General features: G+C 43.4%; 1 protein-coding gene across 1 annotated transcript in view; it reads left to right on the top strand.

The window, feature by feature from the left end:
- gpc6b (glypican 6b) overlaps window positions 1-12,383 on the top strand; it is a 94,166-nt gene that overhangs the window by 78,114 nt on the left and 3,669 nt on the right. The window contains 2 exon segments of the mRNA XM_061692545.1: window positions 10,652-10,788; window positions 12,099-12,274. Coding sequence (XP_061548529.1) covers window positions 10,652-10,788; window positions 12,099-12,274 — 313 coding nt within the window.

The following is a 12,383-nucleotide window of genomic DNA, read 5'->3' as shown; positions in this document are numbered from 1 at the left end:
GTTGATTGTGCAAATGTTGCAGATACTCCTAAATCAGTGTGCAAATGGAGCAGATGCTACTCTGGCATGAGTGGCCAGTATTGGTCAACAACAGATATGCAAATAGTGCAGCGTGGCGAGACTACTACAGTGAGTGCACGAGTAATACGTAATTGGCCCCACAGAAATGTGACAACGAACTCAAGTCAAAACATTGCCAGCATGTTGTAATGGAATTGTAGATTAGGTGTTTAAGAAGTTGATCGCAAGAGGGAAGAAGCTGTTGGAATGTCTGCTAGTTCTAGTTTGCATTGATCGGTAGCGCCTACATGAGGGAAGGAGCCGGAAGAGCCGGTGACCGGGATGTGGAGGGTCAGAGAGGATTTTGCACGCTGTTGTCTTAGTTCTGGCAGCGTGCAAGTCCTCAATGGTGGGTAGGGGGTTACCGACAATCCTTTCAGCAGTTTTGATTGTCCGTTGCAGTCGGAGTTTGTCTTTTTTTGTAGCAGCACCAAACCAGACTGTGATGGAAGAACACAGGACTGATTCGATGACCGCTGTGTAGAACTGCCTCAGCAGCTCCGGTGGCAGGCCGTGCTTCCTCAGAAGCCACAGGAAGTACATCCTCTGCTGGGCCTTTTTGAGGACGGAGTTGATGTCTGTGAATCCAACAACACTGCAGCTCTGCTGAAGCTCCCTGATCGTTTTCTGTGCAGATTGGGGGGGGGGGCACTCTTAACACACCCCACATCACAGGATAATCAGTCAGGATAATCAAGACAAGCCTTTGTCCAATTTGGACTAATTATTGGTTTGTGTGTACCCTGCTTTAGCTTTTGGCTTTGACATGACCATGGTTCCATGTAATCCAAACAAGAAAATAGCAGATCTTCATCCATGTAACATTTTTTTGACATAAGCAGCTCTAAATCCAGTGTGCAGTGTGATAATCCCAATAAAATTCCAGATAGAGCAAAGACATGTTCGTCGTCTTCTATTTTTGGAACCAATTTTTTTTTCTCCTTTTTTTATCTTTTGTGTGTTTCAATACAGAGATTTGCCGTCACATTAAATTAAGGGCACGGTGACTCATTTTCTGCAACACACACATTAGAAGAGTTGAAAATAATGTTATGTCTCAAGGGTGTGACAAGATTTGCCGTTCAAAATTATTATTGGATGGAGAGTGAGTTTGACAGCAAAGTCGGTGAATGCGCGGCAGCCAGTCCAATCTATGCGAACACTTTCTTTGAGGCAACGGTTTTTAATCACATTGTGTGACAAGTGATAAATATGCATTATTTAAAATGCATCAATTGAATCTCCATCATAAAGTTTTAGATGCTCAGCTGAGATGTGGACATTTTTATCTCGGTTAAAAAAGAAGACGAAGAAGAAGTCAGGGCTGCAGCTTAAAAATGCAAAATAATGGGCAAAAGGAACATCAGTTTGTCAAGTATCCATTCCCGGGAGGCGACGTGATAACGATCCCACAGGACTGTCACTGTCACCACTGTCAGTGGGAGCTATTAGAAGGATGAACGCAGGGCACAGGCGGGAGCTTTGTCGAGTTCTCCGTGTTAAATCGTGTTTGTCGTCGCTCACCGTGGCAGATTAATAATGGATTGTAATCATGAGAAACGAAGGGCGGCGATGATTCCAGCCAAGTGTGTATATTATATAGATCGGAAGCCTTTGCATCAAGGAGCCACATGTAAAACTGAATTTTTAATGACGGTTCTCATGGTGTTCGAGCTGGTAGAGTCCCACTGGGGAGTTGGTGGTGTTGATGGATATTGATTGGCCTGCATCTACAGTATATGCGATCTACTTACCTGCTAAAGTGACCTTAGAGAGGGGGGCACATCATCAAAGGCATCATTCCGTCCCTTCACCTTCAACTCGTGTCGTGATTGCTTAAATACGTAATCCTTTCCGTGCTGCTGGTCGACTTTGGACACTTTTAGAGTCTTCAGTGAACCTAACGTGCACATGCTTGCCGTAGAAAAATCCATCCAATCACAGGGATGATATGCAAACTCAGAGAATTTAAACCTGTGAATTGTGAGACAGACACGTTAATCACTAGTTGTTTTAAGTTGTAAAAATGTGTGTAGATCAAGATGCTTTAGTATTATGCCAAAGGTTTTTGACTTTGCTGCAGCGCTACATTTCTTGCTGCCCTCCTCTCGAGTGAAACTGGTGGCCTTAACAGCCACAGGCTGAGAAGTAAATAGACTGCAGGATACTTTCATTCTCCTCCACTGTTGTTAGTTGTCATGTCTCGTTTTGACAGATGAATTCAAGGCGGCTTGGCTTTCGCAGTTTCCCGTGGCATAGCCGCCCAAGTGAACTGAGAACTGGGAGCTCGATTTGTACTGTGGAAAAGTGGAGTAAAATTACACAGGAACAATGACTATTGAAAGTAACGTACCAAAAATAATATTCCTCATTGCTTTATCTTTATATCAGCTTACATTCAAAATAGCAGCTCTGGCCTTGGAGCTGTTCGTTTGAAATCTTGAAACAACAAGGAGAACTGGAAGCTACGAGACTGGTCAACTAACACTCTCAAGGTCTCCAGGTTACACAACACGGCAAAGTCAATCTGTGTTCAAATATCTTATGGCCGAGGAGGGGATTTTATTGTCTCAACCAAAGTTGATCGGGATTCTGATGAGGAGGCAGAACTATTCTGACCGCGGCCTGTGAGAAACTATTCCATCTCTTCTCACAGTGCTCGGTGGTCAGGCCGAGGCCTGGCGGGGGTCCGATATGAGCTCCGCCTGACTCCCTGACCTCTGTAATTGAGACGCAGGAAGAAGACTGCAAACGTGTATCAAATGGAAGACTATTTTAACACAGACTGCCGTAGCGGTTGCCAGGGAAAACAAGTCCATTGAGGAGTCGTCTGCCCCTCGCGGTTTTGGTTGCGAGGCCTGCTGCGGACTCTGTGATTAAAAGGAACATGCGCTAATTTAGCTCCAACCGGCAGCTGCAATAGAAAGTCAAGTGTCAGGCGGGCAGGACATCCCGAGATAAATGGGAATTTAAATAGATACTGAAAAAGGCAAAATGCCAGACGGAGTTGGTCTTTGAAGGAGAAACTGTAAGGGTCATGCATCAGGTTTTCGTCAGATGCCCTAAAGCTGTGTTTCCACCAAGCGGTACATTACAGTTTGGTTCACCACATTGCGGTTCAGATCCATAAACCGTGATCAGGCTTCCACCGCGGGTTGCGTACGCAGGAGGCATAGAGCTGGGTCAACTACGTCAATAGTGTGACATCATAGCAACGAGTCAAGATGTAATTCGCCTATGAGTTATGGCGAGAAGATAAACACGGTACAGTTGATAGACAACAGCGTGTTGAGCTCAACACGGGCTACCATATTGTACAACTGCTACCGGTACCCCAGACAAATGCGCTGGAAAATAGGATGGGGGCAATTTACATGAAATGCGTATCAATGTCATGTTAACATTATACAGCGTAATAATTGTTCCATACTTGACCTACTGTGTGCAACCTATATTTATTTTTCAAAAAGTAGCTTTAAAAATAATTACTAACAGTTGCCATATATAAAATAGGTTTTGACATTTGATGATTTTAAAATATTACAAACAAGGCTAATAAAAATCCATCCATCCATTTTCTGAGCCGCTTCTCCTCAGTAGGGTCGCGGGCGTGCCGGAGCCTATCCCAGCTGTCATCGGGCAGGAGGCGGGGTACACCCTGAACTGGTTGCCAGCCAATCGCAGGGCACATACAAACAAACAACCATGTGCACTCACAGTTACAGTCACACCTACGGGCAATTTAGAGTCTCCAATGAATGCATGTTTTTGGGATGTGGGAGGAAACCGGAGTGCCCGGAGAAAACCCACGCAGGCACGGGGAGAACATGCAAACTCCACACAGGCGGGGCCGGGGATTGAACCCGGGTCCTCAGAAACTGTGAGGCTGACGCTCTAACCAGTCGTCCACCGTGCCGCCTCTAATAAACATATCTTACCAATAATTATTCAAAGACAAAAAGCGTAATCAGCTACAGTTTAAAAGGTACAGGAGCCTTCAAAACATCAACATTGGGGTCTCTGTTTTCGTAGACTGTGCACCAAGAGGACAAATGGCGGCATATCTTGATTTTCGTGCCAGCGCAAGACTCGCTGGTGTGTTTGCCAATTTGGCAGACCGGTCTGCGCCAAGATGGCACTTTTGGCACACAGCAGACTGCTGGTCTAATGTGATTGAATGTGATGTGATATTGTGATCGAGGTGAAGGCAGACAGATATGCAAACTCATAAATATAAATAATAGAACAGCGTACATCGAACCCTTTGAATCATTGTAGAAATCAATGCATCGAAGGCATTATTATTATTGTTGTCATTACCTTTTTTTAAATCATCTCACATACTAGTGGAAATTAATGTGCTGTAGTAGTGGAATGTGTGAAGTGATGGAACAACTTAAAGAAACAATAGAATCAAGCTCAATTCATATATTTTAAAAGCTCGTTAAATCAATGATGGAATTATTATGAAATGGTTAATTAAGATAGTGGTCTAATCATTTCAATCTAGTCTCAATCATTTCGAAGGTGGATTTGGTGGATGGATATTTAAAAATGTATTCTTCTCTGCCTGGTGGAAATGAGGCCTGAGAGGACAAATACTGTACAGGCAGTTTCCTAACCTTTATCGAGTCAAGCCACATACAGTATTTTACATTTTACTCACGGCACACCACGAAACAAAAAGTATATTCATTAAAATGATGATTGAGTCTCATTTCACTCACAAATGTACTTTTCTGTTTAGTTGAACACAAAGCACATGCACTGGCAGGAAGTCATAACTTATTCTTTTGTATGAATGGCAAGAGGGTGGAATCATTGTACCTTTAGCCATGGAGTGGAAGAGCAATTGTTCTGCCTGTCACTAGCATAGATAGTTAAACAAAGATACATTGCGTGAAGTGAATAAATAATAGTTTTTGGACCAATCCAGTGTAATTGATTTACCGCTCAGTGGTTGAGAATCACTGATCTAAAGTTAAGAGTTTTTGACTGAGTTTTGGTCCTATGGCCGCAACATAACCTCAATTTGTACGAGGCGCAGTCTATCACTATATTCACGCTCATGCACTAGCGAGGCATAATTACAATAAATATTTGTATAAAAAACATTTCTGGGTCAGAAATAGAAAACAATCAAATGGAAAGACAGTAAAAGTACAGCTGTATGTTTTTGGAATGTGGGAGGAAGCCAAGGAACCTGGAGAAAGCGGCAGAATAACATTCAGACTCCGCACAGGAACCTGCAGCTGGGATTCAAACACAGAACCCCAGTGCTGTGAGGCAGATGTGCTAGATGATATGCCAGTCGAGAGTCCTATCATAGCAAGGGAACAAAAACAGGAAGTCCAATTTTAACCAATAAAATAGAAGAGCACCAAACATGGCTTTATAGAAGCAACACTTGTGCTCAGCCATCCACATGACAACTGGCAATTATATCTGACTATCACGACATTGAAACACTGACTACTGCAAATACTTGGACAGCACAGTCTTTTCTGCTTAGAATGTGAGTCCGCTTACATGCTAACTTCCAGTGGCTATTCTTCCATTACATCCTTCATCCACGTGTTGCAAAAAGCAAAATGAAGAGGCAGCACACTCATGCACAGTTAACCCTTTGATTATTTTTGATTGCTGGTTGAAATGAAGTCCACGGAGGCATGTTTGATGTTCTGACACCACCGCTGATTACAGTTACAGATTACTTTGAAGCATATTTTTCGGGAAAAGATTGGTCCATCTCCACATTGTACAACCTTTGGAACATTCAAGCATCAAGGTACCACGGTATGGACGGTGCAACATTTCAAAAGTTGAACAGTCTTCTACTACAGTACAGTTCCAACAAGAGCCTTGATGCATATTGTGACTTCTGCACTGCCGAAAATATAAAGTATGGTGGTCAATTCCGGACTGATCAATGTTGCTGCAGGTGTACAAATAACACATAGCACATGTACTTACCTCAGGTGCCGGCAACCCACGCGCAATCACTGTGTTGGAACTGTTGGCTGTCAAAATCTCCCCCTCCAAACTCATCCGAGCATGCTTTGACAAACCTTACTTTGAGCACATGGTAGAACAAGAAAAGGCCTTTGGGCCCCCAAATTGTTCCTTCAAAGTTGAATGCACAGACTGTGATGATGATAAATTGATTCCAAGGTGCTTCTCAGTACTTTAGTGCGCGTAGAGTACTCTGGTTGCACTTTTAATTGAAAGTCAGGTGGGTGAAAAAGGCCCAGGAAAGCTGCCAATCAGTGGAGGTCCAAGCTCTTGAACTGGAAGGTAGCTGCCAGCTCGCATGCAGAGATCCACATTGACTCGTGACCCGTGCACGTGTGTCTATGCGTGTGTACACAAACACAACAGAGGACAAATATTGGAAGAAAGACACACAACACGCCCACTCTGAGAAAGCAAACACAATTATCTCATTGGCCCGTGCTGTTTTTTTTCTCCCTGTCATTAATTATTCTCTGCAAACACTTCCCCATGTGTCACACAATATGTAAATAAATATTCTTCTGTACGTCCAATCGAAGTTGTGTTGAAGGGGAAGACAGTTTAAATTCGTGACAGGCTAAGCAGCCTCAGCTGTAATACTTTACAAGCCACTTTTTAATTGTGTTTACTGCTGAATTAATCTTCGGATTGTGGTTTTGTAAACATCTTGTCTCCTATAGTTTGAAGGAGGAAGCTGCACAGAAAGAACAGGGTAGCTTTATTAGCGATGCATCACACCCATGCCCCACTTTTTGAGACTCCAGTTACATAAGAGCCAGAGAGATACTTCTTAGAATAAGAGGCTTTTTGGTGGAAGATCACAGGCCGTGAAGCTGCAGGAACCTTCGCCTTCACTTAGGACGAAGGGCTGCTGAGACGAAGAGCAAAGAGAGAGGAGATCACAAGACACAATAGAGTCGTTGACGCTTCGTGCTGCACTTTTTCTTTCTTACCCCAAAGGCGTAGTGGGAGCTTGAATTATTTCATGTGCTCTTTGGATTAAAGCATAACTGCTGTCAATCACTCCCTTTGAACAATGCTGATGGATCATACAAGCAATTATGATTGAACCCCTTGGAGTCTGTGCCCAACCCTGTTGTTGTTTTTGGTGTTTGAGGGTTACAAACGCCAACACTGGTCCTCGTTATGGTTGCGGGTGAGCTGAAATTGATCCCCGCTGGACTCGTCGCCAGCCAATAAGGGCAAATAAAAACAAACACGCATTCACACTCACATTTTAAGGGATTGAATTAAGCTAACATGCACGTTTTTGGAAAGTAGGAGGAAATGGAAAAGAAAAGGGAGAAAACCAAGGCGCACACAGTCAAAACGGGTCAACCACATGAGAGGGCCGCAGATTAGATTTGAACCCAGAACCCAGACTGTGAGGCAGATATGCTTCTGCACGTTCCTTTTAGCTCTGGCTTCCTCTAGGACGCAGTGTCATCTAGTGGACATTGCTGGTAGTTGCAGTCAGTAGGTCTCGTCGCACTTGTTATTATTTATTTATGGGCAATGTGCACTAAAGCGGGAAGGAGGCTGACCTTTCCTAGAAGCAGCTTTATTGTTCTGTGAAAATGTTTTTCCTCCCATATAAATGTCCTACATTAATCATCCAATGGATAAGCGTTTTCCCTCAGCGCCTGATTTATTTGCCACTTAATCTGACTCGGAATAAATTGAGAAAAGTAAGAAATTGGATTTATCAGAGTGCAGGAAGTAAAATTAAAATGGTGAAATAATGAAATAAAATAATAAAAAATGGGGGTTTTTTTCTCTCTTTATTTTTTTTTACCCAGCCACCAAACATTGAATCTATTACTACTAATGATACTACTGCCACTGCCACTAATAATGATAATGATAATGATAATAATAATAATAATAATAATAACAAATAACCTTAATCATGGTCAACACATCTGCCTCACATTTCTTAGACTCATGTTGTGAATAAATCTGTAATTTGAATCTGATCTGAATCTTTAATCATTTAAAATGACAATAACACAAAGAAATGTGGAACTCAGTAATTAGAGGGTTAGGGTTTAGGGTTAGTTAGGGTTAGGGTTTTATGGCGAGTCATCAAACTTCGCTGACAAAATTGCAAATGTGGTTGTGGGTTGCTGAGACTTTTTTTTTGCCTTTTAAATTCCATGTTCCTAAGTGCAACTGACTTGAGAGATTGACGTTTGCAAGAATGTCACGCTCAAACCCGCAGACAAAGATGATTGATCCTCTGTCTAGTATAGCTGGTTTAAATTTCGTCGGAGAATCGGAGAATTTTTTGAAGTACCTCTGTAATGGCCAAAATGATCCTAAAGTGGATGCTTCAAGCCAAATTGGCCTACAGTACTTCCCGTGTCTTTTCACTGCATGGTTCCGTGAGCCTTTTTTCATGGTCTACTCATGATAGTCATGTCTATCAAATGTCTTATAAATCAGAATCAGAATCATCTTTATTTGCCAAGAATGTCCAAAAAACACGCAAGGAATTTGTCTCCGGTAGTTAGAGCCGCTCTAGTACGACAACAGACAGTCAATTGACAGAGAACACTTTTGAGACATAAAGACATTGAGGAAAAACAGTCACTGAGCAATAAAGGGTTACTAGTTGTCTGGTAATGCCGGTACCATTGTTTTATTTGTTTATTTATTTGTTTGTTTTGATAATTGTGCAAAAAGATGCAGACTCCTCTAGCACTTAGAGCAGTTTGAAGGAACATTGTGCAAAGTGCGTCGAGACTTCAAGGAGTGGATGCAGTGCACCAAACCAGACTGTGATGGAAGAACACAGGACTGATTCGATGACCGCTGTGTAGAACTGTCTCAGCAGCTCCGGTGGCAGGCCGTGCTTTCTCAGAAGCCGCAGGAAGTACATCCTCTGCTGGGCCTTTTTGAGGACAGAGTTGATGTCGGTCGCCCACTTCAGGTCCTGAGAGACTGTAATTCCCAGGAACTTGAAGGTCTCGACGGTTGACAGAAGGCAGCTGGACAGCGTGAGGGGCAGCAGTGGCGATGGATGCCTACTGAAGTCCACAATCATCTCTACAGTCTTGAGCGTGTTCAGCTCCAGGTTGTGTCGGCCGCACCGCAGCTCCAGCCGCTCCGCTTCCTGTCGATATGCAGACTCGTCACCGTCTTTCATGAGGCCGATGACAGTGGTGTCATCTGCAAACTTCAGGAGTTTGACAGCCGGGTGCGTTGAGGTGCAGTCGTTCGTGTGAAAATGGCTTCGGGCTCGGAATGTTCAAAAGAAAAATCAGGGGCATAAAAGAATAACGACAAAGAAACAAAGCAATTTCAAGAGGGGCCTTTGCAGTGCCTGTTCGAGCCATTATTATTGCATATAGTTTGTGTGACTTCATTAAAAGCTTCCAGAGTACTTACTTCCAACAGAAGATTAAAAGAGAATACAGTAATGTATTCCCATTAAGTATTTAGAGTGTTTATGCTGCTACACAGAGGCTCAATCATCCAAATGAAGCAACAATGAGCAAAACACATCCTGAGTCGAGGTGGAGTTCACATATTTCTGCATATTTGCATCAGTAAAATGTAACTTTTCACAGGCCCTGCAGATGTCAAGTGACGTTAAACTAATCTTGAACGCGCAAAGGTTTTTTAGTCCAACATCGCCTGATCGTCAGTCTGTGGCAGCAGACTGCGGTGACCCTCTGGGCAGCATCAGAGCCGCTGTGCCTTGGCATCAGTGTGACAGGATTAACACATCAAAAGCACCGTGGAGGCCCACAGCGGCGTGGCGCGCTCAGCACAGCACCTTTCATGTTCTGCTCAGGTTCACTGCAATTTCACATTAGCCAACCTGCAACCCAAGGAACCCCCACCCTCCCCCCAAAAAATAATAACGGGGCAGCCTGCTTTTATCAGACGTTCTCCTCAGTCCCTGCAAAATATGTCACATTTTTGTGTGCTTGATGAAAGTTTGGAGTTGGACACACTCATGTAAGAAAGCCCATAATAAAGTCAGAGCTGTAAGAATGTTGTTGTTTTTTTAGGGGGGGGGGGGGTCATTTCTGCCACCCATCCTGGTCTCATACATTGAGTGGTTGACCTAGCCCAACCCACTCGCTGGCCTGATTTTGGCCCTTGTCAGACAAAAGCAAAAATCTTGACTCCACGTGCCAAACTCAACGCATCGATTTTGTGTGTGTGTGTGTGTGTGTGTAGCCCACGAAAGCAAATCAATTGCGTCTACTTAATCGTTCTTGATAAATGGATTTGTTCTTTTCTCTACCAAAATTGTGATTTTTTTTTTTTCTTCACTTTTTTGGTCCGTGGGTCTTTTTTTTTTAAATGGACTACTTTGTCCTTTATCTGAAAAAGTTGGAAGGTAAAACACCAAGCTTTAAAGGTTAACGATGAACAAAAATGCAGTTCAAACTTTTGTATTATTGTACAAGCTCATTCACGACACCAAAGGGGCACATGACGCTGCGTAATAACCCCAGAACTGTCTTTGGCAACACTAAACGCTTTATTTCATGGCCTTTCTTTTCTCTTTCTCTTCTCTCTCTCTCTCTCTCTCTCTCTCTCTCTCTCTCTCTCCTCTGCTCAGGTTGTTGACATAAAAGAGAAACTGAAGCAGTCCAAGAGATTTTGGTCCGGTCTCCCTGAGGAGATGTGCATGGACACCAGACTGGCTGCTGGGAACGCCTCTGATGACCAATGTTGGAATGGACACACCAAGGGAAGGTAAAAGGTGTCCCCATGGGCTACGCTGTCTGTAGTTTCGCCATAAGTGCTGCATTCAGCACTGCTGGGAAGTAAGAGATATCACACTTGGAGCTTTTGAGGCCTAAACCTCAAAACATTTACCCTGAATGAAGTCAAAATTCGATTGTAGTTTTTCATTTCAGAGGTATAAATAGTTACTTTTTAAAGTTACATTTTGTGGAAATTGTATTGGTTGTAAACAAATATTAATTGAAGTCTCTGCCCGCTCATCAAGTCTTTTGCTATCTGCCTATTCTGAAAATGGCCGTGTGAGCGAAGTGTTCTCACGCCAAGTTTCTCTGCCAGTGACTTGATTACGCAGGTCATGTCTCCAAGTAGGCGGCACGGTGGGCGACTGGTTAGAGCGTCAGCCTCACAGTGCTGAGGACCCGGGTTCAATTCCCGGCCCGCCTGTGTGGAGTTTGCATGTTCTCCCCGTACCTACGTTGGGTTTTCTCCGGGCACTCCGGTTTCCTCCCACATCGCAAAAACATGCATGAATTGAAGACTCGAAATTGCCTGTCGGTGTGACTGTGCGTGCGAATGGTTGTTTGTATGTATGTGCCCTGCGATTGGCTGGCAACCAGTTCAGGGTGTGACAGCTGCCCGATGACAGCCGCGACCCTAGTGATGAGAAGCGGCTCAGAAAATGGGTGGATGTCTCCAAGTTTATTCTCGTACGAGCGAAAAGCGCGTTAGGTGGCATGGTTTATATTTGTTGTCTTCGAAAATGCAACAGCGATTTCAATGCATGTATTGTATCTGTAATATGTAAAACGGTGATCATGTCATGTTATTGTGATAAATGAACATTTTCATCAGTCATCTCATAGCATTCACCCTCAATTTCTAAGCAAATTACTGGTGCCATCAAAGCTGTCATTTGTATTTATTATCCCGACTGACCTGGGTGCTCTTCCGGAGGGGAACAAATGGTGTTCTGACAAGCAATATGTGGAATGAATCGCAAAAACAAATAAATATATATCACACACTGCTGGTTCATCAAAGAGGCAGCAGCTGTGTGTCTGATGTTCGGAACGTTATTTTTTTATTACTGATTGGACGGAATGTTGTGTTATCTTACAATGGTTTATCTTTACACTCAGAGGCGACTCGTGAGGTTGACTCATCACAAGATAATGCGCTCCTCTTTCTAGTTCAGCTTTCACAAGATGTCTTTGTGTGTTAGAGAGTACAACGTCTTGTCTACACGTCAAATGACTACTGGAAAATGTGGTTTGCTTTTGTAAAAATGCATGCTCGGTTTGTTTTATCCTCCCAAAAAGGTATTTCCCAGAAGTGGTAATGGACGGACTGACCAACCAGGTCAACAACCCCGAGGTCAACGTGGACATCACCCGTCCAGACACGCTCATCCGTCAGCAGATCATGGCTCTCCGAGTGATGACCAACAAGCTGAAGAACGCCTACAACGGCAACGATATCTACTTTCAGGACTCAAGTGAGTTATGGATTGCGCTTTTTCCTTTCTCAGGTCATTAACGCTGCTCCTATTTTACAGTATACGTAGGTGGCCTATGGGCAGTTTTTGTTATTAGCTGGTGAGTTTT

The sequence above is a fragment of the Phycodurus eques genome, chromosome 12 (assembly GCF_024500275.1).
Source record: "Phycodurus eques isolate BA_2022a chromosome 12, UOR_Pequ_1.1, whole genome shotgun sequence".
Classification (NCBI taxonomy): domain Eukaryota; kingdom Metazoa; phylum Chordata; class Actinopteri; order Syngnathiformes; family Syngnathidae; genus Phycodurus; species Phycodurus eques.
The sequence above is the reverse complement of the archived record's forward strand: the minus strand, read 5'-3'. Positions and strand labels throughout refer to the sequence as shown.